This window comes from Denticeps clupeoides, chromosome 16, assembly GCF_900700375.1.
Source record: "Denticeps clupeoides chromosome 16, fDenClu1.1, whole genome shotgun sequence".
In the NCBI taxonomy this organism is placed as follows: domain Eukaryota; kingdom Metazoa; phylum Chordata; class Actinopteri; order Clupeiformes; family Denticipitidae; genus Denticeps; species Denticeps clupeoides.
In genome coordinates this window covers 15650667-15677461 of record NC_041722.1, presented here as the reverse complement: position 1 = coordinate 15677461, position 26795 = coordinate 15650667, and the positions used below count along the sequence as shown (strand labels likewise).

At 41.5% G+C, this 26795-nt stretch overlaps 1 protein-coding gene across 6 annotated transcripts in view; it reads left to right on the top strand.

Moving 5' to 3' along the window:
* shank2a (SH3 and multiple ankyrin repeat domains 2a) overlaps positions 1-26795 on the top strand; it is a 93890-nt gene that overhangs the window by 20580 nt on the left and 46515 nt on the right. For all 6 annotated transcript variants that reach the window (XM_028955920.1, XM_028955922.1, XM_028955925.1 and 3 more), the window contains exons 2-10: positions 993-1220; positions 5044-5247; positions 6338-6409; positions 8755-8863; positions 11044-11195; positions 11335-11502; positions 14103-14219; positions 17785-17862; positions 22209-22275. In XM_028955920.1, the coding sequence (XP_028811753.1) occupies positions 1017-1220; positions 5044-5247; positions 6338-6409; positions 8755-8863; positions 11044-11195; positions 11335-11502; positions 14103-14219; positions 17785-17862; positions 22209-22275 (1171 nt within the window). In that variant the 5' untranslated portion in view covers positions 993-1016. The remainder of the gene's footprint in view (positions 1-992; positions 1221-5043; positions 5248-6337; positions 6410-8754; positions 8864-11043; positions 11196-11334; positions 11503-14102; positions 14220-17784; positions 17863-22208; positions 22276-26795) is intronic.

Below are 26795 nucleotides of genomic sequence, written 5' to 3'. Positions count from 1 at the left end.
CTAGCAATGAACTGCTAATGAGCATGAAACAAACCAGAAGGTCACCACAGCCACCACCACCGTGTAACAGCTACAGCTTCAGGGATCTTCAAATGGACCAGTAGCAATATAATCAACATGTAATGTACACCATGACACTGGACTAAAAAAATACTCTGCACTGTCCAGTACATCCAGACATGGACAGATGCTCTATACTGCGCTGTGGACTTGTCCACCACTAGAACTGTAGGACTTTTTCTCTTCTTGGACAAATCATCACGAACCCTGCAGTGACTCCAGTTGCAGGCTCACGCTACCCTGGAAGGGGGTTCCTCTCTGTATCACTCCTTCCCAAGGTTTGTTCCATTCTTTTTTTCTCTCTCCTAGAGTTTATGTCGGTGGAGGTTTCCCTTTTGTGCAGAAGGGTCAAGTGTGGGGGGTGTCAACTGTAGGGTCTGTCAAAGCCCATTGAGACATACTGTATGTGATTATGGGTTATATAAGAAATAAATGTTGCTGTTGTTGTGTGCCTTGTATTCAGGAATGCCTGGCTGGTCTTGAGCCCCTCCCCCCCTTTCAAGGCTTTTTTGAAGGGTTGTCATTACACAGTCATTATCTTTAAAGCCTCAGCACCCGTGGGAGAATGGCCTTTGCAGCCCTTTTCTGCAGGTCAGACTGTTCTAATTTTCACACTTACATGTTACAAGAGGAGCACGAAGGGGAAGGGATGAGTAAATCAAAAGTGCTTTCATGCATGATTAATGAAAGGAAATTGAAATTAACATGACGTTCACACAAACTCGAGTTTTTCGTAGAGCTGTCCATGGTGCTGTAACCCCCATTCAATGAACAGGCTGCCATTGTACATGCTATTTTGATTTTTGTGTGTGCGTAGCGTGTGTTTTCTTTCAAATATCTGCTTCTGGTGAGCAGCATCTCTGAGGATTGGGCCAGGTTATTGAGCTGCAGGTGTCCTTGTCCTTTCTGAAACATTGTGTTTCTGATTGCAGCTCAGTCGGTGTGGCCCACTGACTATGCCCCGGAGCCCTACGTCTAGTGAGGATGAGATGGCTCAGAGCTGTTCCGAATATTCCGATGATTCCGTCTCCGACAGCTCCAAGGAGGAGACCATATACGAGACCATAAGAGCCACGGCCGAGAGACCACTGAGCCAAATGGATGACATCCACAGCAACTCTCTGGTCATCAGAGTGGTCATACCTGACCTCCAGCAAACAGTGAGTACAAAACTGAATATGTGGATTTTAAATTATTACATCTTAGATTAACATTATTTAAACACTGTACAAGCAGTACTAAGACATTTACTATATAAACATAATTAATTATATTCATTCTATTAATCAAGGTAAAGTTTGTAGGCTGTAACAGTGGGATTCATCAGTTACATTACATGTTTTTTTTCTGAATTTAGTTAAAGAAATTTATTTCAGCTTTCAGAGAAAATAACAAGATTCATGTCTGACTTGTGCAGTAGTTCATTGACAATTCACAATTGCATAATGAATTTGACTTTAAATAAGGGGCATCCATGTATAGAGCGATTTGGTTCTGGCCCTTTGCACCTATCTTGGGTGCTAATGGACTGTCCCAGTTCTGGTTGCCTTGGCAAACATTTCTTGAAAGAGCTCTGTCAGTCAATGCCTCCTCCCGTCCACAGTCTGGTTGTCCGTACAAAGATTTTTGCAAAGGCTTGGGACGTCACTAAGAAAATACACTGTCACATGTGTCCCCAATGGCTCGGTTACTACTTTCCTACTGGTATTTGACTCAAATGGTCGTTCACCTTGTGTGTTCACCTTGAGCTGTAAAAGGCTTATTAGGCCCTGTCTACACGAAAACGATTTTCTCTAAAATGGGTTTGCGGTTTCTAATAAAACCTGCGTCCACCCGGAGTTTTATCTGAAATGTTGTCGTCCACGCGGAGAAGCAGAGAACGTCCCAAACGCTGTTTTAACCCCCTCTACACCTAACTCTCCGTTCTTGTGTTGTTTTGCGTCTAGTTCTCCTCCGCGGTGTGTTAAAGTGCCAGAACACGTCTCCAGTCTTGTCTTTTCATTTGAGAGGATTTCTTGTAGTTGCTTTATGAGGTTCTGCAGTTGCTGCATCACATCCATTAATGTGTTATCCGCCATTGATGTATGTATGACGCGTTCGGGGTTATAGATCAGGTTGGAGGTTGGGCTAATACGACAGGGACACGCGGCAGAGTCGACGATCTTTGCCAGATGCTGGTTTAATATGTTGTGGGAATCAACTGCTTCCGCCTTCCCAGGCCGTGGTTCTAATACCTCACCATTTTCACCAAAAAGGGGCAGAGGCCCCTAAAACACCGTCTCCGTGTGGCTTCAAGGACAGAAATGTTACCCATTCAGAGAAAAATGTTTCCGTGTGGATGGGACCTCAGAGACTCATCTACATATCTGTAAGAAAACTAATTTCAGCAAATTCTTGATTTTCTGAAGCACTTGAAGCACTAAATCCTGTTGGCCACTTGTTAGAGAGGATTCCGTTGTTTGGACTGGAATGTGTGTGTGGGGGGGTGTGAACTTCTCTTCTCTCTGCTGACATATTTCATCACACTCTGGCAGGATAATTTTTTTTCAGCTACTTAATGAAAGCCAGAGTTCAGAGAATAACTGCTTATGGAAACCAATTCGGAAACATCACTTTCTTTTGTTCATGAAATGAAGCAGACGATTCTTTCTTCAAGAATGTCAAATGAGAACCAATTCACTGGGAAGCAAATGAAATTAACTGATGTTTAGTTATTATAAAAACATTGTTTTTGAGAGTCATTACCAGTTTTATGATGCGGTGGCTCAATGCAAATGGAAAAAAGAAACATTGTGATGCAGATTGTGTTATGGTAGACATAATACTTATGTACTGTGTTGGTTTTAATCCACTTTAGACATTCCAGGTTCCATTAGGAACTGTTAAAAAGTTTCAGAAATGTAGCCATTGACTTAAATGTAATGTAAATGTAACTTGAAAGCACGTTGTAAGTCGCTCTGGATAAGGGCGTCTGCCAAATGCCGTAAATGTAAATGTAAATGTAATGTAAATGTAATCAGCAGTAGGAAACAGATCGTATATATATTCACCAATCAATCACGTCATTAAAACCATGGACAAGTAAAGGGAAATAACATTAGTTTCCTTGTTATAATGGGCTGTGATGTGTCAGGCAGTAAGTGAACAGTCAGTAGTTGAAGTTGTTTTTGAAACAGGAAAATGGGAAAGCACAAGGATCTGAGCAACTTTGACATGGGACAAATGGTAAGAGGAGGACTGGACTAGTCCATCCTTAAAAATACCAGCAAAAGGGTCAGGGGCACCCAAGACCAATCTGGTGAGTCAAAGCTTCCAGTATGCTCCAGTGGCACAAATCTTAATGGCATCTAAGGATACTAAGGATGATTGAGGGATAAAGTGTAATGTAATGCAGAATGTAATTGACCACAATGTAAGCTCACAATGTAATGCACCACCACAACAATTGTTCAGGAATGGGAAAAAAAGTTTTTCAAGTTTTTACAGTGTTTACTCAGCCTTCAAATTTCTGTAGGTCTAAATCCAATCTAGAATCTGTGGGTTTTCAGAACTATGGTGCCCTCACCCCCCAATGTAAAAAGACTTTCACAATCTGCCAAAGTGGATCAGAGCACAAGGGGAACCTACATAATGCTAGACAGTTGGTTTTAATGTTGTGGCTGATCAGTGGATACATTCAGTTGGACAGGCTCCATGTCACCAAATGTGTAATGCAAGTGCAAACTGCTGAAGTGGAAAGTGATGTGATGAGGCTAGTCTATAGCTTGGGTACATCTGCGTTCATGTGTGTGTATAAATGGACAAGCTACATTGTATGGATGCCTGTCTGCACGAGTCAACCATATGCTTGTGCATCTGTTTGTTCGTGTGTGTGTGTGTGTGTTGGGGAAATGTGTGTTTGTAGGATGAATTTCTGCTCATGCACGAATGCACCTTTTAGCTTCTGTTGGCAATCACATGATCTTAATACACACCCCACTATAAAAAACAAATATTAATCATTTTGCTAAGATCCATTATGCAGGAAAACAATTTTTTGTTTCTTCTGTCCTAAATGGATTCAAAGGAACATTACACAATTTTGATGATTATTCCCTGGGTATTTACATATGTATGGGCTTGAAAGCTGTACATAATAATAAAATGTATTGCTGAAATTGTGTGATCTTCTGCAAGACTCTATTTTAATGAACATTTTAACATCACACCTGCTGAATGAGGGTGTCACTGAAGGACTATAGCATACCATTAGAAGATTGAGGGATGTATGTACATTTGACTATGCATGATTTTGTTTATATCAAGACTATGTTTATAAATGTATATATGTTCTGCTTGTGAGGGAAAAACTGAATCTTCAGTACTGCAAATCCATATTTAACCTGAGCTGAAGGGGTCACTGTGCTAGACCACGCAATAATAAGATTTACGAAAGGCCCTGAAGCGGCAAGAATAAGGAATCATGATGAAAAAGCGTATTCCTGAACTCTCATCTGATGAGCCAGACATCTGTTCCATCGTGTTGTCCCTCTGCTCGCCCTCTTCGCCGCCACAGCCAGCGGTGGGATTAAGGTTGCTCCATTCACTGGATTTTCATGCACTCTCCCTTATCGCTGCACAGAAAGCCACTATCATCAGCTGTGCGAGAGTGATACGCAGAGCGCCACTGTACTTATTCCTAATCTCCCATTGTTTGCCATAACTACCCAGGCAATTGTATGTGTTTTTATTCATAGCCTGCCATAGCACAGGGGACACATTCAGGCAGGAATGATTTGCCAGTGTATATAATAGTTATTAAAAAAGGCAAAGAATTGTTTATAAGTATGTCTAATTGCTACATGCATTGTTTGTATTGGTGTGTCCAAGGTGGGTTTTCATTGGGTAAAAAGAGGTGTGTTGGGAGCATTCCAACTCTGGTATCTCTGCCAAAACTGTAGAGGGTAACCCCCCCACTCCCACATGTGCCTTCCCCCCTGACAGAAATGTATGAGATTCAACCCCGATGCCACCGTATGGGTTGCCAAGCAACAGATCCTGTGCACACTGAGCCAGAGCTTGAAGGATGTCCTGAACTACGGCCTGTACCAGCCCGCGAGCAACGGCCGGGATGGCAAATTCCTGGACGAGGAGCGTCTTCTGCGGGAATACCCCCAACCCATCAGCAAGGGCGTCCCATCACTTGAGGTGCGGTGCGACCAGTCAAAAACAGATCCAAATACATGTATATATATTACTTAAAACATACAATGACATAAAAGTTTATTCATGTACTTGATATGAAATGTTATAAATACGGCATGCTCACAGTTTTGCAGAAGGAACAGGAGCACAAAGAAAAATGGTTAACATTTTGTAATGCCACGGCAGTGAGAAGGAGAGGAGGCACAAATGCGAGAAACGTGGATTTTAATAAATGAAAAGAAAACACGGCACGATGGCCAAAGTAAGAACACAAAGACGGCATGTAGCTCTACCATTAAGGTTTCTGATTTTCAGGTTTTTGTAGTGATGTGGCTATCACGTTCGCCTCGCACGAAAGGTCCTCGGTTTCAAAACCGCGCAGAAACAGATTTGGGTGCAGTGGCCCCATAATCAGAAGGTTACTGGTTCGAATCCCAAACCACCAAGGTGCCACTGAGGTGCCACTGAGCAAATCACCGTCCCCACACACTGCTCCCCGGGCGCCTGTCATGGCTGCCCACTGCTCACCAAGGGTGATAATTAAAAGCAGAGCACACATTTCGTTGTGTCACCGTGTGCTGTGCTGCAGTGTTTCGCAATGACAATCATCACTTTGCTCACTTAACAGTGCAGGACATGGGAGTGAGGGGAAAAAAACATATTAATTGTTCTATTCAACCACCCAAACGAGCAGAAGCTGGGGGGGATTAGAACCCTTGTGAGCATTTGATGTGCAGTTCCTGCCCAGCTCAGTACTGCACAGGCGTCACACATTTTAATAGTTATTTGTATTTTAATATTTACCACAACAGCAACATTGAAATAGTTCCACCCCTTCCTAAGCAACTTTGTTCATTCAGGAACAGAGAATTTAAAGAAATGCCCCTTAATTGCATTATTATCAGATATTGTCATTCCTAAGATCCCTGTGCGAGCAAAACAAGAATCCAGGTTATAAATAACAGTTTTATAATATCAAGTTATGTATGTAATTAATCTATTACATGATTAATAACACTGACCAGTTCTCTGTGTACGTGACCTTTCTTCTCAAACTGACCTTTGTTCGTTGCTTATTGTGCATTTTTTACAGTTCCGATACAAGAGCAGGATCTACAAGCAACCCAATGTGGATGAGAAGCAAATTGCCAAATTTCACACAAAGGTGAGCTGTTTTAGATTACAGATCTATCATTTAACTTTTTTATGTTAACGTTGTTGACTTTCTCATTGTGTTTAGGCAACAGTAAAACTTCATAATGGAGAAATTAAATTTTTTGGTCTCTTTGTAATCTATTAAATATTTCAGTGTTTCCAGAACCAAGCACCAATAAAGCTCATGACTTCAGAATCTCTCCTGTCAGTGCAAAACCCCACCATACTCGATCTTCTGTCTTCGCACAGAAACACACACACACACACACACCCACTCACACACACAAAAAGTTTATTTTAAAATGAATTTACGTTTTATTGATTTGCTGCTTTCAGTAGAAGTGATGGATGCGTATTGTATCAGTGAATTACTGGCCATGTGACAGATTGAAAGATGAGCTGCGGTGCGCCGCTGCTTGAGTGGCGTGGCTGCGGTGTGTACCGTGTGAGTTAGGAGTAATGGTGTGTGTGTGTGTGACTGGTTAAGAGGCCTTGCTCTTAGAGCGTGGGTTAGAGGGCTGCCCTCTTTCTCTCTGCTCAGAGTCCCCTGACAGCTGACATTTCTGGGTCAAAAGCAGAGCGAATTCTATACTTCTTTCTTTCTTTCTTCTTTCTTTCTTTCTTCTTTCCTTCCTGCATACGAATGGTACGGGTTTCGTCTGGGTTTGCCAGTTTCCGGTTGCCAGTTGTTCACTAGTGTCAGGATTGGCTTCTGGAGACATCACCTGTGGCCAATCCAGGCTGAGGATAAGAGGCGCCGTGGTTCCGCCCTTCGGCGGCTCCGACATTTTCGTGAACTCTTTAGTGGACCCTGCAACTGTTTGTGTTTAGTAGTGCTTTGAGTTCTGGCTATCGGCACACGCCTGCAGGCTAGTTTCAGTTCTCCCCTTTTTGCTTCCACCGCTTTCGGCCATCGCGCCATTTTCCTTGTTCCCAGAATGTCCCGTCTCTGTGCTTTCTTCCCCCATCAGCTCGCCGACGTGACAACTAAAGGTGCATTTAGTTGCCGACTGCATTGTCCGTAGGTGTGAGTGTGTGAGTGAATGCTGTGTGCGTGTGTGCACCCGGGGTGAGTCCATGTTCCCAAAGTCCCTTTATGGACTCTGCTTATTAATGGCCAAAATTGACCTCTGCTTTATTGGGCATTTGGTAAACACGATAAAGCTTTTCCTGACAAGCCCCTTGGATGCTGCTATAAATGGCTTCGTTTAGGGCTGCAGTCTTTATTATTTTTATTTTGCCCAGGAATTTTTCTTTTTTTTTTGGCCTGCTGCTGAATTGCGGGACAATGTAGTGCAGCAGGTTTACGCACATCAAACATTTGACTGTGGGTGTTTGTAACACCTAAATGAGTAGGATTCCCTGCAGATTCAGTTCTATTTTTGCTGTTTATTGTAAGGCAGTAGGAGTATTTGAATGCAAGTCTAGTCTGTTGTGTGCCTGTCTGCGAATCAGCTTAGTTTTTGGCCGTTTGAATGTGAAGTGGCCATTAGCATCACGGTTATTACAGCAGCCCCGCAAGCTCGTCAGAAGCCAGTCCAGCGTTCCACTGTGCGCGCCTGTTGCATGGTTTTAGGCAGGTGATCAGGACGAAGGCTTGGGTTTCGGCGTGAATTATTGAAGGCCAGGTTTTCCTGTTTAATGTTCCAGCAGTCGGTACACAGGCGGTTGGACACCGGGCATCTCGGGTGCTTCGGGTGTGATTGGATGACTTCTTCCTCCTTAACCTTTCTCCTCTGGAACACCGAGACCCTTTCTCTTTTAGGAGTGAGGAACAGAAATGCCCAGTCTCTCCCTTTAACACATCCACTGCTGGCTCACTTTTGAACTAGAACACATTGTCATGCTGTACTTTTCTTTATAGGACAATTTATTTGAACTGCCTACATTGTGCTACGTTGTGTTTCAGGACTTGTTAAAAGTTGAGAGTACCGTGGTTCCCTTTCTAGCAGTAGAACAGAGAGCAAGGGACTACAAAGAAAGACGAGAGACAACAGGGCAACTAAATGTCTCAGATTGTCACCTCCTCTCTGAGCTGGGGTTACGTTCACACACGTTTGACCTCTGACATGCTGCGTGGTGATAATATGTTGATGTTGCGAGCAATCATATTAATCCGTGCCACTCTGAGCCATAATCCCTGTCCCTCCTTGCATTCTCCTGCTATCTTCCTCGCTTTTTCCTGCCACTCTTATAACCGCGTTCAGGGAGCTGCTCTCCTATCTATTTATAACTGGCCTGGAAAGCCGAAGGAACATTCGTCCTACAGTGCATTCCACGTCTTGCATCTTCGGACCAAAATCATTCAGTCACTCGTGTTTATCTTCATCTCTGCATTTGTTTCTCCTTCCTTAGGCCAACCTGAGGAAATTTATGGACCACATCCAACACCACCAAGTGGAAAAATTCGCAAAAATGTTGGAAAGAGGGCTGGACCCTAATTACCATGACCTTGACACTGGTGGTATGGCTTTATATCCTGAATAACCGCTGCAGTAGATCCCTTTCATGTTTGATTTAGGGTGCTTTCACACCTACAGGCTTTAGTGCACTTCAGTCGATCTCAACTTTGTTTCCCCTGTTTCGCTTTGTTTCGTCCGGTGTGAACACAGTAATCACACTCAAGTGCGCATGAAAAATGCACCAAGACCCACAAGAAGAGGTGGAGTTGAATCAAACCGCGAACTCTCCGCCTCGTGAGAATGCATACCAAACCAAAACAGGACCAAATGCTATCACATGATTTGATGGGAAAAATGTTTTAACAGGTTTTTCACAGTTCCATATTATTAATGCACGCCACCTCCTGTGTTGTCTTGTTATGCACCTTTGGTATCAGCATATTGCTTTGAAGCTGTAACTGCGCTACATTTTCAAAACGTACGTTTTGGCTAAAGTGTTAAATGCACAATGTAATATAAAATCACCAACCTCGTAAATTTCCGTACATCCAATTTCACGCGAGTCAGTCCAAAAAAGCAGATCTGCTTCCGGTATTTACTTTTGTTGTTCCCCTGGTGATACATCGGACCAATCAGTTATTGTGTGAAAGGGAACCGGGAGGGAATGTTCAAAACTCACCGACTGATTTGGACCAAAGCAAACGAACTATGGTGTGAAAGCGCCCTTAATGTATCAAGGAGTGAAAACCAAAAGTGCATTAGTGACATTTTGGTAGATTTACAATAGAACTATATAAAGCACCAATAAAGCTGATGACTCCAGAATCTCTCCTGTCAGTGCAAAATCCCACCATACCCACCATGTCTTCTCGGTCTTCTTTGAACAGAAACACACAAACACACACACACAAAAAGTTTATTTTAAAATGAAATTTACGTTTTATTGATTTGCTACTTTCAGTAGAAGTGATGGATGCGTATTGTATCTGAAATTTGCAAATACATCACTTACGCCCATATGATTCTCACCATTTAATGTACTGGTACTTGTACTGGTTTCACTGCAGTATGTACATACAGTCGTTTGCATGAATACCTTACATTGACCTACACTGGCCCAAAATGCATAATAGATGCAGCAAAGGTAGAGAATCAGATACCAACTTAGAAATGAACACCAGTGGCACATTAAGTAATAAAATATCGAGTCATCCAGTGATTCTCCTTGAATAACCCAGGTCCAAGCCACACTACTGCCACCCTTCCAAATGATTCATTACAATACTAACGGTGGCTTGAGTCTTATCAAGATGGGGTTGTGAGGAAAATGCTCTGTATGGGGGTGACTGGGAAACCCTGATGGCTTCAAACTGTGAATGACTACAGATAAACGCATCTCTGGCATTTCGGTGGCTCTTCAGTTGTTGTCTTTTGTCCCATATCAATAGATATCACAGACAGACCCCATCTGTTATCAGCCCATAGAATGCCACCTCGCCACAAAGCACACGGCACCCCCTGTCAGTAAGATTTTTAAATAAACATGGAATTCAATGGATTTCGAAACTCCTCCCAGGGGATCTGTACGATTTTTACATTTTAAAATCAACTTTCTGCTCTGAATCTGGTTCAGCCATAGAGATATCAGATATTGGTATATATAAAATCACACATATATATATACACATGCACACACACACACACACACACACACACACACATATACGGTTTGTACTGCATAACTGATGTCAGCTGATTTCACTGATTCAACAATTACCTCAGAAGTCTTGCTTGCTATTTAGACAAATATAAAGTTAAAGTGGGTGAGTAATCATTGCTAGTTTCTTGCCATGGGGTGGTAGTAGCCTAGTGGGTAACACACTCGCCTATGAACCAAGAGACCCAGGTTCAAACCCCACTTACTACCATTGTGTCCCTGAGCAAGGCACTTAACCCTAAGTGGCTCCAGGGGGGGGACTATCCCTGTAACTACTGATTGTAAGTCGCTCTGGATAAGGGCGTATGATAAATGCTGCAAATGTAATGTAATGCCATAGCTTGGGAAGTGAATGATTGGTACATGCTTTATGTATGACAGCAAGGAAGCACGTTGAAGGATAGGTTTAATTGACTTTTGAAAGGAAATTAAATAGACAGTAAAAAGCATAACCCACAATCAACAATTTAAAATGGCCGTAGTCCCAGAAATTTGTGGTCACCACAGCATTTATTTTTTCCCTAGAATCGCCCCTCACTTTTGCTGCTCACCTTGACAACGTTGCAGAGATCATCAAAGTGCTAAAGAATGGCGGGGCACATCTGGACTTCAGAGCAAAAGATGGCATGACCGCTTTACACAAAGCAGCACGCTCAAAGAACCAGCTTGCCCTCACAGTGAGTGTGGTGACAACACTCTTCACACAGTCACATGGTTTCTGAGCCCTTGGGTCTCAGGCTGACAAACGGCCCATCATCTACTCTGTAGACACGTGACCGTCATAGTTTCTTATCTTACTCTCATGTTTGTCTGCAGACATTGCTAGAGCTGGGAGCCTCTCCGGACTATAAGGACAGTCGAGGGCTGACGGCGCTGTACCACACTGCCATGGTCGGCGGAGACCCCTACTGCTGTGAGCTGCTCCTCCATGAGCATGCAGCTGTCTGCTGCCAGGATGAAAATGGATGGCACGAAGTCCATCAGGTACCAGTGACATCCATCCCAGCAAAAGGCTAAGCTCTGACCTCTACAATGCATAATCAAACCACTACATCGTGAAATTGCAATACATTTTAATGTTTTAGGTAACAATTGCACAGCATTATTTTGTGTACATCCAAAATTGTATTGCCAGAGATGCATACGGATGCATTCAATCTAACATGTATGTCTGACACACAAAAATACACAATTATATTGTGTATTTTTTTTTGCACGTACTATAGAAAATTAGCTGATTCCAAATGAGAAATATTTGCAGTGATATTTTTATTTATTTTATCATTTTCTTTTTACCTTCTATGGATGTCACTTTTCTCAAGTCATGTGTCCCCCCTAGGCGAGAATTTTTATCAGATCGACTTATCTTTGAACAAAGTCGAACTCGAATCAACAAGTTGAAATAATTTCATCTTCACATGGACAACCCCAGCCATTAACTTAGCATTTTACGTCAACATGTCTTTTTTCCCTAGAGACACAAAAATACTGTAGATGAAGAGCCACTACTGGATGTTTGCTAATTTGCTTTTTGTTTTCTAGTAATGGCAAGTAGATTCTATTCTATATATTTTACTTCACCCTTCCCAGGAATGGATTAATTCTTCAGTCATTTCGTTTGTCTCACATAAGAGCCAATCTAACCCCTGAGGGCATCACATGTCAGAACAGAATAATGTATTTCTTATTAGTACAAAAAATGAGAAATACAGCCCATTTTTTCTTTTCCCAGTGTGGTTTCTTACATCCCTGTTTGAATGTCCCTTGACCTTTTAGCAACATGCTTGATCTTCAGTACTATGTGAACCTTCAGATCAAACATTCTCTGCATTTTAACCTTTATCACCACAAGTCAATTACTGTTGTGGTTTGATACTACCTTCCATCACTACCTGACCTTGCACAGCATGTTTTATCTCTCTCTGCCTTTCCCCTCGCTAGAGTTTATTAGTGGAACAGGAAGGATGGAGCAGTGATTCAAATGCCTGTGCACACCGCAAGCCTCATGTCTTCAGTAGTCAGCTAATTGCTTCATTACTTACTTAAGTATCTCATAAATGGGTTTACCCTGCCAGAACAGATTAAGACGGATCTTTGGCAACAAATGAAGCCTGGAAAAATGTGCAGGCGGAGGTCACCGTGTGTGATGGCGAGGGGAGAAACAGCAGACAGGGCTTTTATGGGTGTGCATTTCACTGTTTGTGTTTAGCTCTGTGTCTCTGGCAGAGTAAGCCACGGATAAACCAGCTGTGCACTTGCTTCTGTGCCGCAGGGAGTCCAAATATTGTTCCTTTTCTTAATACTGCGTGTGTGTGTGCATTTGAACCTTTGCCAAGATAAAAAGAAAGACTGTAGGTGTTCTTCTGAGCGTGTAATTTTTTCTAATTGTTAATTTTTTAATTGTGAGCTAATAATTGGCTGTGTGTGCATGTGTTTTCCTACGTACATGCATACACACATCTGTGTGTGTTAGTGCACTCTTATCTCAGATAGTGCACCGTAGATCACCTCAGAATAGCAGACAGTTTCCCATCCCGCTGCAGGTCTTCCGCGATGCGTATCAGCCACTGTCAGTCACCGACGGCCTCCTCTGTTTCTCAGCTGAACGGGGGCATCTGGCTGCCAGCTCCATCAGATACGCAGGCGCTGTTCTCAGAACAGCGGCCAGTCTCACTTCCTTTTTAGCAAGCAAAAAAAAAAGAAAAAATGCTCCGTTGATTATGTTGTTTATTCAGTATACTGGCTATGCGCAGATGTGCATGTATGTGAAAGTGTGCATTTCCCTCATGAACAACAAGCTGGTAGGCTTTGGTGACCCTAAAGGACACGTAATCACCTGAAAAGCTCTTTTTACTCAGTGTGGGTCTACCCTGAATTACCTACCTACTTTTACGACCACTGATTGTTGTAACCAACCTGAGTAGTTTCCATGGCGATGATCCTGGTAAAACTGACTATTGTAGGATCCTTTAAAAGTTTGCTAGCTAGCCAGCAAAAATAGGCATCGACGTTACCAGTTACCTAGTCAAAGGCCTCGCCCTCTATTACACACATTTTAATAAAGCAAAGAGCAGACAGATACTATTCTGTTGAGAAAACGTTGAGGAAACATTCCCATCATGTGCTTTAAATAATATGGACCTCTGGAAGAGACGTCTCACATTATTAATCATTGCAATCTAGTTTGAAGGCGGCATCAATTTAGCATCTATCTGCATATAGATTTATCATGCCAGAATTACCTAAATGGGACAATTTGACATTTAAGAAATGTCACGGTATGTACTTGTAATGAGTACTGTCATCTAGTGGCTGTACACGGGTACTGCAGCCTGCTGCCACCTGGATCTGGGACACCAGGTGCCCCTGACGTCCCATCACACTTTAATATTGTCTAATCATTAGTGGGTAATTAAAGGTGGTCTCTGTGGCTGCCCTTTAAAATGACATCTTCATACTTTACAGGGGCCACACAGACTTCAAGTCACAATTTCAGGATTTTGCTTGCTTTAATTATATAGGAATTTGTAGGTTGTTATCAATTTGCCGACTGATTCTGACTCTGTGTGTGTGTGTGTGTATAGGCCTGTCGGCATGGCCATGTCCAGCACCTGGAGCATCTGTTGTTCTACGGAGCAGATATGAGCGCACAGAACGCCTCAGGAAATACGGCGCTCCACATCTGTGCTCTCTACAACCAGGTACATATGTGTGTGTGTGTGTGCGTTCATGTGTGTGCACGCATATGTGTTTCCTCTCTCCTCTCCTCCCCACTCCCACCAGCAGCAGTGTGTCAGTGATGCAGTTCATGATCATTTTTAATTTTGACAGCAAAGTGGAGGCATCCATTGTGATGATGGTTTTGTTGCTGTGTATGGCTCGTGGACACTTCTAAATAAATTATAGGTTTACTGTGTGTGAAAGGTTGGCTGGCTTTGACTCGGTTTGCTGTGGTTTGTTTAATGGAGTGAAAAGATCCAGAGAAGTGAGCAAAGGGAACTTTCAACTATTTATCTTTCTCTCGCTCTCTCTCTTTCTCAGTTTCTTTATTTCTTTCTTACTTCCTTTCTTTACATAGTTGATATAAACATGTACACATTCCTCTTAATAAGCCAGGTTATTGTACAATAGTAAAAAGTACAATAAGCTGGTTGCACAAATCTGCACACCCTTAAGCTAATACCCAAATGTTTTATGGGTATTATGGACCGATGTTAATCTTTCTGGTGCGGAAACTCTTCCAAAATAACCCCATATCTACGGTGAATCATGGTGGTGGCAGTACCGTGCTGTGGGCAAACTTGGACTTTAGTCAAGATGGAGGTACCAGTCACTTTGGCCCCAAACCTTCAGGCAACTACCTGAAGAAGATGAAGATGACTTTCACCTTTCAGCCTGACAATGACCCTTAGCAGACATCCTATTCGACAAAAGAGTGGATTTCCCAGAGGAAAAATACAGCTTTGGAATAGCCAAGCTAGAGCTCGGACATAAATGCTCCATGCTGATAGGCTCTTACCCCAAAAAAGGCTTTCACAAAGTATTATTTTATACTAATAGTGCACACTTCTGCAAACATCTTATTGGACATTTTGTAAAGGTGGGGGAATTTTTTATTGTGGTGAATTTTTTTACATTAGGGGTCTGCACTCTTTGCATACACTCTGCAGTTTTACACAGAAAATACATCTACTGTACACTGCTATGCCTGGAACATTTTGTTCCGGTTGGAGAGAGTGCCACGGAGGAGAGAGATGTTTAGGTCACACTCTGAAGTTTAATGGTTATAGTTTCAGCCTGACTGAACATAAAATGAGTCCCATGGCAGCTCATAGCGACGGTCATTTAAATGCAAATAAAAGGCTGGCCCACATAGACAGAGTCAACATGGCTGAATGGTCTTGACCTAGTGTTTGAGTCCATGGAGACTTTTTCCTCTTATCCATTCCTTATGAGAAAATAATTACTCCAGAATTCAGCATTAATTGATGTTGCAAATTGACTGATCATTCTAGCCCAGTCCTGAAATGTGTATATTGGCCATGTCTTCATTTCAGTACTGTTTTAGTTTGGTGTGGGCTTTTAAAGGTTTGCAAAGAGTGCTTTTTTTTTTTTTTTTTGTATTTCAGAGGTGACTAAAATGGATTTACAATCTGACAGTCTGCCAGAACAATTGTGAGCAGTTTTAAATATAGATGCTATATATTTACTGCTCCCAGACTTATATCATACTGTACAGTTTAGAAGTCTTCCATAAATAATCTTTTTAGTGAAATGCTTTTTTACTGTTTTTTCAGTATTCCCGTTTTTTTTACAAAATCATGAAATGCAAGTTAGTAATTACGCAAATACTATTTTGTATTTCAAATACAGCCATGCAGTTCTAGCCTTCGTTTTGCTGTTTTATTTGGTTGTGGCTCTGCAAATTGGCCAGAGAGATCTCGATCATCAGCTGACCCATTTTCGATCACAGAATGATTGCAATTTTCTGCCTCTTAAATGACATGAAATGTATTGGCCTATCTACCCCGTGATTACGGTAAACCTAAGATGTTATTTACAGATGCTAAGCTGCAGACAATTTGATTTGCCTGGAGTCCAGTGGTGCCAGTATTTTTGCTTTAATTTCCTTTATTTGTCTCAGATTGGCAGGCTCTAGCTCTTCTTTTTCTTATGGCTTAATCTGTTTAGAATTTAGCAATAAATGTATTCATTATCTGCACAATTAAGCCCTTTCCTCCCATTTCGTGTAGCTGGAGCACTCTCAGGGCATTCGTAAATCTCAAGATTCATCACTGAAACTCTAAATTAGTCATTTACTTATTGCTGGTTTGACAAGGAGGAAACATTGTATTTGCATTTGCTAATGGCACGGTGCAGAAGCCCATGCATTTCATCGCTGAGACGTTTCTGCACCCCGGACTGTCTGACACCCTTACCTTCCTCTGGAATTAAACAGCTGTGTCTCTCATTTGCATAATAACTACGTGTGAAGAAGAAATAGAGGATGAGAAATCTAAAAACTTGCTGCAATGTTCCTTTTTCATTTGTATGTATGTGTTGGTTTTGCCCTCATTTTCACATTTCTTGTTAAACTTTCTGTTTTTTTTACGTTATATTGTGTTAAAAGAAGTGAGACAGATATTGTGTGTTTATTTTATGAGATGAGCACCTGTAAAGACTTTAAATTATCTGTATTATTATTAAATTCTGGTAAAAAATCTCTTTCTTCTTTCAGCTTATGTGTGGCTTTAAGCAGTGATCGGAACTGAACCTGGTTTTATACGTAATGGTGGTGACGCTGTTGGTAACACACTGATCCCCAGTGACCTTAGGCAAACTTGAGGATAAACTGCACATGAAGCATACTTCACCTTGCCTTACTTCAGTAACGTGACACACTTGCACACTTATGCAAAGCGCATAAACTCTAATGCAAAGTACACGCCCGCATTAGCATTTAGACAACATTGGACCAGTGTGTGTGTATAATAGTGCTGACATTACAAAGAAACACATCATATATCATATAAAACTACACTCACATGGTCAGGCCAACATTGGAATGGCTGCAAACATGTGCACATTTGTGTCAGTGCAGTGAATGAGGTAGAATGAGGTGTGTGTATTAGGGCCTGCGATGAAGTGATTCTTAAATTTTAGTGTATAAGTACAACGGAGACAAATGTGATTCAGATGGGAAGACGGGGAATAAAATGGAAATAAAATTTGGTGCAAATGTTTTTCTCTTTAGTTTAGTTAGTGCATTGAAATATTTTCATCCGGTCATATGTAATCTGAACCCTAAAAACTCTGTGTCTACATGTTGATGTAGGAATTATCGGTGTCATTGTTAATAGAATTTTTTTAACTGGTTGAATATGTATAAATGAATTGCAATGATTTAACAGACCTGGTGTATATGTATGTGCATTTCATTTTCCTCCTCTGCTGTAGCTTCTCAGCAGACTGTTATACTTCTGGGCATGTCATTGTGTGAAGGTATCACCTCTGTTTGATTGTTTTCTTTATCAAACAGCCGTGGCGTGGTCAGCAGGGAGTCTTCTGTCAGAAAATGTTTTAACAGGAGTAGAATGAAAACTTGATTCAGGACCGTTCCTCTATTTTCTGCTGTCACTCCCGCGGCGTTTGGGATTTGAAGTGTACGTGAGCTTGATCATGGGTGGGTGAGGGAATTGTGTTGCTGAGGAAAAACATCTCATTCACAACAATTCATGCCCCTCTGTGTTGTCTTCTGCTCAACAGGATAACTGCGTCAGGGTTCTTCTTGTCCGTGGGGCCAACAAGGAGGTGAAGAACTTCAACAGTCAGACTCCCTTTCAGGTACTTGTGTGTTTTTATGGCATGTTCCTGCAATCGATACCTCAATTGTGTGCTATGTTGAGTTCAATATGAAACAAAAAGCTTTATTGATTATCATTTAACTGCTCAAGGCAATAATCACATTTTTAATGTGTCACATTATATGGTTAACTTCCAATATTGAATGAGCTAAGCCGTTCTGGCTAGTTTTGTTTGGTATGGTTATGGTGCAAGATTTTTATTTTAAATGTGAAATATGAAGAAGTAACAGTCTTAATAAAGTGACCGTAATGTGTTGCAGCAATATTTACTGATGTTAGCATACATATACTACCACTGTGTACCTAAGGAGGCAGTAGTGAGTTAAAGATTATGTGATAAGAACCGTCTCATCCTTTGATCAAACAAAAAACAACAACATTAAAAACTATATATAAAACCAGGTATATTTACATTAAAAATCTTACAGTCAATGAGGTAAAAGTGTAGCATTTCCACTTTAATCAAAGTTTAAAATGTGCTTGCTTGCCTCTAGTAATTAAAAAAATTACTTAAGAATTATTTGGCTCCATTCCATTTTTCAATGATGCTCTTCTTATGTTGCAAATTCAAGGTATTACATATGTTTTACTTAAAAACTTTTCACCATTAAACCGTTCAAATGTTTTTATTGAAGACTTGAAGTTTCAAACATTTAGCATGATTATAATCTTAAAAAAGTATCTAAATAATCTTTAAAACAGCTGAAAGAACCTAAATCTATCCTCCTTTCCATTTACATTACATTTACAGCATTTGTCAGACGCCCTTATCCAGAGCGACTTACAATCAGTAGTTACAGGGACAGTCCCCCTGGAGCAACTTAGGGTTAAGTGTCTTGATCAGGGACATGATGGCAGTAAGTGAAGTTTGAACCTGGGTCTTCTGGTTCATAGGCAAGTGTGCTACCCACTAGGCTACTACCACCCATATCCACAAGGCATCCAAAGACAGGAACACTAGCGGAATGAATGACTGGTGTGTGAATGTGTCCTGCAGTGAGCTGATGCTCACCACATTCACAATATCTCACTCACTGACAAACTTAGGGATATTGATTTAGTGAGTGAGTCATGTATCAGTTTTCTTTTTGATTTGTTGTTGCTGTTTTCCAATGAAACTGGCTAAATTATTTGCGTTACGGCATTTTACCCGATGCCCTTGTCCAGAGAGACTTACAATCAGTAGTTGCAGGGACAGTCGCCCTGAAGTGTCTTGCTCAGGGACACAATAATAGTAAGTTGGGTTTGCCTTTACAAAATCTAGTACCAATAAGCATGGTAATACCACACTGTGTCTCTTAAATTGGAAAATAATTCACTTTTTTAGCTTAGCATGTGACTCTTCACTGAATTATTTAATGTCCCCAGTTTGAAACGACATATTACTGTTGTTGAGTAAGTTCACTTTAAATCCCACAGATGAATCTGGAGATTGTGATGCATGCAGCCACGTGATTGCTGACTGCTTTTAAAACATGAATTCGTTACTTCAGCCCCTTTGATCCCCCCTGCAGTACAGTAGTATGGAGAATAGCCGTGAATTATGCATTGCGCACACGTCAGTTGCCTGAGTTGCACAGAGCAGACATGAATTAGGGCAACCACAGAGGATGTGGTCTTACTCTTCATTGGTCCATATGATTAGTTATCATGTCGAATAAATATTTATGAGGACCATATATCAAAAGCAGTATTAAAAGGAATAAGAGCTACTGAATGCTTAAATATGTTTTAAAGCTGTATACAAAATCAAATGACTGTAAGTAATGAAGCTATTAAAAACAACATCATATTAAACTGCATGAATATTATCAATCAGAATTTTCCTGTTTCGGGTGAGAATGTAGACGGCCCTTAGTTAGACTGAGGGATCCATTACACTTCAATTACCAGCATTTTTATGTGGGGTTAATAATAATTGTTATATTTAAAATAGATATATTTAAAAAATGTAATGTGTAATGCTGTGTTATTCTGCTGACGCAGCAGTGTTTTGTTTAATACACATGGATGTGCCATTTCTCTCTCACAACAACATAGCCACTTTGCCTGGCAAAAAAATGAACGGATTGGCCAATGTGTAGGGGGAAAATTGATTGGCTGGCGCTTGCGCCACACCTTTTAACTTTCTGCCGCAACCAATGTGAAGTGATTGATCCACAGTTCAGTTTGGCAATACATGATGTCATCCCATTCAAAGTGGGAAGCGCATCTTGCACGCTTAATTTAAATGAATCATATTTAAAAAAAAATAATTTATTGCAAACAAGTCTGCAAAATGTTAGATACATATTTTGTATTAATTTTTTGGAACTGTAGCTAATCTAGACTGTTCCTTCATCCTTTTTTCTGCCACTCTGCTCTTCCCTTCTCTCATTTTCATACACCGTTCCAGGAATGAGTCAGTTTCTCTCACTCGCCGATGCTTAAATAAGATGCTGGAACCGGGCATGTAGTGAAAATCACTGAGACATGCACTAGTGCTTGAAATAGCTCATTGGATGCTTTTGTTGCTGCTCATTAGAGTTAACCCTTTGCATTCCATCTGTGCAAGGTTAGAGTGTGTGCTCCTATTGTGATATTGCATGTCGTGACATCCAGAGAACAAAATAAATGCTTGACTAGAAATGATAGAAATTATAAATGTATAAGTTATAAATGTATAAATTAGGCTACCTGTGTGCCCCTTTCCTTTTTCTCTTCTTTTTGTCTCCTCTTTTTTTGTTCTGTCATTCCTCTTTTCTCCTCATCAGTCTTCATTAAGAATCCACATCTCTGAACGTAGCTCCAGGCCTCTCCCGACTTTCCTCCCACCACTATCCATACTGGATCTCCATGACAACCCCAGCTCAGCCCAGCAGCCGCGTTTCTGTGGTGCATGCAGCGAGGGGTTAAGCTGTCATGTCTCAGGCCTGTCCTTTACAGATACGACAGTTTACACTTCGTTTACTGCTTCGTTTGTTACATGTCGCCTATAGAAAATGAGAGGAGAACAAAAAGTAGGTTCAGCCTCAGCATCCACTCAAGTGAAAAGAGTTTATAGCCACGTGAACTATTCAAAGAAAGATTCAAAGGCATTGTCCCCAGAACCCATCGAAGCAATAAAGTAAATTATAAATAAATAAAAAAAGACAGAAATTAAGACTTTACATAATGTAGTACCTCATTAGGTATATGCAATTTAGAGCAACACAGAACAAATATTTAGTGTTTCATTGTAAAAAACTGTCCTGATGAACAGTCATCTGAAGTAAGGACTCTGATTATTATTTTAATTATTATTACTTTTTATTACTATTTTTGTTTGGTTTATCTATTACTAGCTTCTTTTAAAAATTAATCCACTTCATTGGTGCATTTATTTTTAAACATCCACATTATTACCAATAAAATATATATATATATGTATATAACTGCTTTTGCCTCATCCTCCATCATTGTTGATCTTTTAAATAGTACTGATTGATTAATGTGGGCATTTGAAGATTTTGTGAAGTCCTTTTTGCATTCTGTTTGTTTGATGTTGGGGGAAAGGAAATAGCCTTGACCCCTGCCCTCAGGAAAAGGTGTAGCTCTCGGATTCCAGACCAGCTTCCAATTACACCATCTTCAGAGAGTCAGCCTCCACATGACCCCAGTGTCTGCCCATCAGGGGATTTCTGAGCTCTGAACTTCAGAGTGTGTCTGACCCATCGAAGAAAAAGAAGTGTATTACAGCAGCACTGTGTGGGGAAAGGCATCTAAACCTCTCTGTCTCCTCCCAGTGGAGACATTCTTTCTTTCTTCTTGTTTTTTTTTTTTTTTTGTTCTTCTTTCTTTCTTAATAATTTTGCTGCAGACAGGTATTCACTGATCAGGCGTACAGTGTTTAGAAATGAATGGCCTGTCTCTTTAAATACCTCACATGGGGATAAATCATGTGCAAGGCGATACATTACAGAAGCACGGTTACAGCCAACAACATTCTGCTGTTAATGCTGCAGACTACAGGTATTATATCCTATAATATTTCATGTACAGTAACAGCAACATCAGTTCAGCATTGATGCCACACGATGATGCCATTGCAGGAATGGACACGGAATTTGGTTTGTGGAGAGATTATGTGTTTTTATTTCGAGTACTTCAACGTAAAGAAATAAAATATACTATAAATCCGGGCACTTCAAAGTGAGGCTTTCAGGGGAGCCCATGTCTCCTTAGCGCTCCATTATTTACACTGTGCATGCAACCAAAATATAAGTATGCACATACAATTCATTAATTTTAATTATTTCACATGGTTATGATCATTTTTATGTGAATGTTCCTGTTTTCCTGTTGCAGGTGGCAATAATTGCAGGGAACTTTGAGCTGGCGGAGCTCATTAAGAACCACAAAGAGACCGATATCGGTGAGTGTCACTCCGTGGTTGGATCAGAGAGTGGTTTAAGCCCCTTTGCATGTGAATACCATGCTTGCAGTCCAGAATGATCATTCTAAATAACTGGAAAAATCCCAGACAAACAGATTAGTGAAAGGAGGCAAAGGAGTCGTAAAAGATTTCCTAGAAAATGAAATGCAACAATGGATAAATGTTTACCAGTAAACGTAGTCATTTACTTGTTGTCTTCTCAGTTCTTGTTCTTATGGATTAATATGTGATGTCTGACTATACGTATGTGTGCGTGTTTGTCCGCAACCACACTTTGGTATGCACAGATAATACGAAATCTGATTGGATTTGAGTTTCACCTTGATCCCGCCTTCTGCTCCACCTCTTTCTTGAGGGATTAGTGCCCTACTTTATTGGGAATCTGGGAGGCTTCAGGTGACACTCAGGGAGAAGGAATATATACGGAGCATGGATGAAGGAAGTTGGGAAAGGAATATATAAATGATTCAATATCTGCCATGCTTTTGAACCCCGACCCAGCAGCGTTTTATTATTTTTTTTTTTTATGTTGTTAATTGAACAAGTTTACATGGAGGGAAGCAGTTCAGTGGGGTGGATTAGAGGCCAGAGAAAAATGTAAATAAATAAATAAATAAATAAATAAATAAATAAATAAATAAATAAATAGGAGTGGTAATCCGTGATTGTTTCCCGGAGCGCCCTTGCTCCACAGCTGTCCTACGACTAAATTAAAAAAAAAAAAGAAAGAAAGAAAGGCGGTGCAGGATTAGCCGTCATCTGCCTCTCGACAGCCCCTCTGTGAATCGAACCGGACCCACACGGCAGTGTGCGGCGCTGCTCCGGCAGGGCCGTGAGAGCCCCCCGGCCTCTGCCTGGCAGGATTACACCATGCTTCCTCCCTCTTGCTTTCTCTCGCCAACAAACCCCTGACCTCACCCGTCGGTGATGGGACATTTCCCCCTTTGGCAAATCGGCCATGGGTTCCGCCTGCTGCACGGCAGAGAAAGGTGGGTCTTTCCCGCTCACCCCCAACCCTGGCAGTGCATTAGCCTGTGTGTGTGTGTGTGTGTGTGTGTGTGTGTGTGTGTGTATGTGTGTGTGTGTGTGTGGTTATCCTCATGGTGCCATGTTCTCTCCGTCTGGCTGTAATTATAATTTTCAGTCGGAATATTGTCCCATGGGGTGTTTGGTCTGGCTGGAGAATCAAGCATTATTAAGCATCGTTTGTGCTCAACGTTACATCAACCCCCTAAAAATGTCACCATAAAGCTACAAACCAATGACATGTTGTCATGCAGGGCATCTCAGAATATCTGCAAACATGCTGAAATTATTTTGCAGAAGTTTTCAAAACTTTTCCCATATTTAGTGTGACCTATGACCTATGCAATTGAAAAACTAACTGTTAGGGTCTATAAGAGTGCACACCCTTAAACGACTACTTTGTGGCAGCACTTTTTGATTTAATTGCAGCATTCAGTCTTCTTGGGTAGGACTCTATCAGCATGGCACATCTTGACTTGGCAATATTTGCCAAGTCTTCCTTGTAAAGTGCTCCAAGTCTGCCAGATTGTGAGGGCATCTCTTGTGCACAGCTCTCTTCGTGTCACACCACAGATCTTCTGTTGGATTCGCGTCTGGGCTCTTGCCGGGTGGCTCCAATGCCTGGGGTCATTGTCATGTTGAAAGGTGAAATTCCTCTTCATCCTCATCTTCCTAGCAGCTGCCTGAAGGTTTGGTAATTCGAACAGTTCACAATCCCCTCCACCTACTGCCCCAGTTCCAGCTTAAGAAAAGCAGCCCCAAAGCATGATACTGCCACCACCATGCTTCACTGTGGGTATGATGTTCTTTTGGGAAAAGTGTTGTAACCCAGGTCTCATCAGAATATAACACATTTTCACCACATGCTTTTGGGAGTCTTTATGTTTTTCTTTGTAAGAAAAGGCTTCTGTGTTGCAACACGGAAGGTTGTTGTCACATGTAGTACACAACCAGTACTTGTCAGAAATTCCTGCAGCTCCTTCAGCATCGCTGAGTGCAAGGCTTGGAAACGTCCCCATGCGATTTATAGTAGCATATGAATAATAAAGCCCTTGAATTATGCATGATTTGGAGGAAAGCCATATTTCGCTCAGCCTATAGACACATTCGCACATGCAAACAGTGACCTATATAGATAATTACAAAACAGAGGAAATACACAATGCATGCTGCTCTGATCCAACGGACAGATGGTAAGGCCAGAGCAAAACCCTAACCTATGCCCTGGCAATTCCAATTGCCATTGCTTGGATTGTGCCATGCTCTTGATGGATGATGCTTTGAGTCACATTAATAATGTTTTTTTTTTTTTTTTTTTTTATGACCGTTTGTTGTTGTGCGTTTGTGTAGTTGGGTCAATCTGAGCCATTCAGCCCACCGCCACACTTCATTCATAGCACCCTGGGGTTGCCATGGTGTCGGGCCATGTGCTCTGCAGATAGAGAGGTCTGCGGTCATGGATTAGTAAAGACATTCTGCTGTGCACTCACTAATACTACAAATAATAAACCCCGGCAGTGTTCACATTATCTTCAATGTGGCCCAGCATGGTCAATTGTGAAAGTGTGAATTCTGTTTTACAAGCTTATACAGCTGCTGTTGCAATTAATCTATTTATTGCATAAAGTTTATGATCAAGTCAAAGCCTTTAAAATAATTAAAAAGGCTAAATTGCAGATGCTCCAGTTCTATGTCGAGAGTCTATCCTGAGGTTAGACAGAAAGGATGTGAAACTGTCAAACTGTTCCACCAGACATTCTATTTGTGTATTTATTTGTGTATTTGTATTATGTGTGCGATTGCAAACTTTTCTCTTGTGAATCCCTTTCACAGGGTATATTCAGCACAACGTCCTCCCATGCATAATAACCCGTGCTACTCTGCTGCTCTTGTATGTTATTACATTAAAACCATGTCTGTAATCCAGACTGTAGTCTGTTGTCCTGACACTTACTGTATTCAAAAGTAAGTGACAGCTCAGATGACGATTAATGACAATAGCCATGTATTTTTCTTTTAATACATGTGGGCACGGCATTATTATCAATGTTATCACGAGGCTGTTACATTGGTCACTAACCCTAATTAAATTAGAGCCCATGTCTAAATGATTATGAGACTGACAGCAACGTTGCGCATGATAAGCATGATATCTTGACGTTTCGGTGGAGGTTGATGTGGCTGTTATGATGAATCCGTGCATTCATGTGTCTTCAGAGTCTCACAGAAACCACCAAAAATAAGAAGGAGATGTTTCCCTTCTGCACTGGGCTCAGGCTAGCAGGTGTGCTCATGCCCAGTCTGCTCAGATAACTGCAGTCTCTGATGGCCACCAGATGCCATAAGAACATCTGCGTGTTCATGTTCTGTCTGTTACATGACGCCCCTAAAGCCAAATTATAAAAATAATCTGTAGTTGATGCTTTACACGTTCCACCTTCTGGGAACATGAGCATTTATTTTTAACTTTTCCAATGCATTCCAATTGTTTTCTTTTATTTTTTAAATGAATTGTTTTAGATTTAAGATGTGCATATTAAGTTTAAACTATTGCTTCGTGTTGAACAAAATGTGTTTTTGGTGAATGGAGAGACAAATGCTACAGTCCGGAATTTCATTGATGCTCCGACAAAAGGAAGTTGCTCTGCTGGGAACGGCATTCTCACACGGGTTGCCTAGCAACGCCCAGGATGGGATGTGTTTCAGTACAGCTGTTTACCGCTGAGATTTGTTTGGTTTCCGCAGAGAAATCATCATTATTCATAGTTATTCGTATTCATAGTTTTACACCCAATCACCTCTAAAAAGTGGAGCGTTCGTTCCTGTCGGCGACCCTGTCGGCATATGAAATCGTCATCAAGTTATGTAGGAGAAGGTAGCGTAGGCTATTTACAGTGGACTGGGCTGCAAGCGCACGTGCGTGTGTGTGTGTGTGTGTGTGCGTGCGTGCGTGCGTCTGTGTGCGTGCGTGCGTCTGTGTGGGTGCGCGTGCGCGTCTGTATGCGTGTGTGTGTGTGTGTGTGTGTGTGTATGTGTGTGTAAGAGAGAGGGGGGGGGGTGCACCATAGGGTGCTCATGCGCCTCTGACAGGCGGGATCATGTGGGGTGCTCTCGCGCCGCCGGTACGCGCCCGCACGCGCATCCCCGTTCCACGCGCGCGCGCGCGCGCTCGCACTCGGCGCCCGGCGCAGGACGGGGAACCTGCCGCTGGTCCTACGCCGCATCGGGGGCTGAAAGTTCTGCAGCCGTCCCGCCTCGGATTTCAGGGAGCGTGCGTCAAATTCATCCCCAGGAATTAAAATGAAGTCTTTCCTAAACGCCTTAAAGAAGGAAGGTAAGGATGTGCACAGTCAGAAATTCTAATTCATATATTCATAATCATGATAAGAATAACTTCAGTGCTTTTTTGTGACGACCTAGAATTATTACGCATGCAATTGCAAAGTTTTGAATCGCATTATAATGCGTTTTAA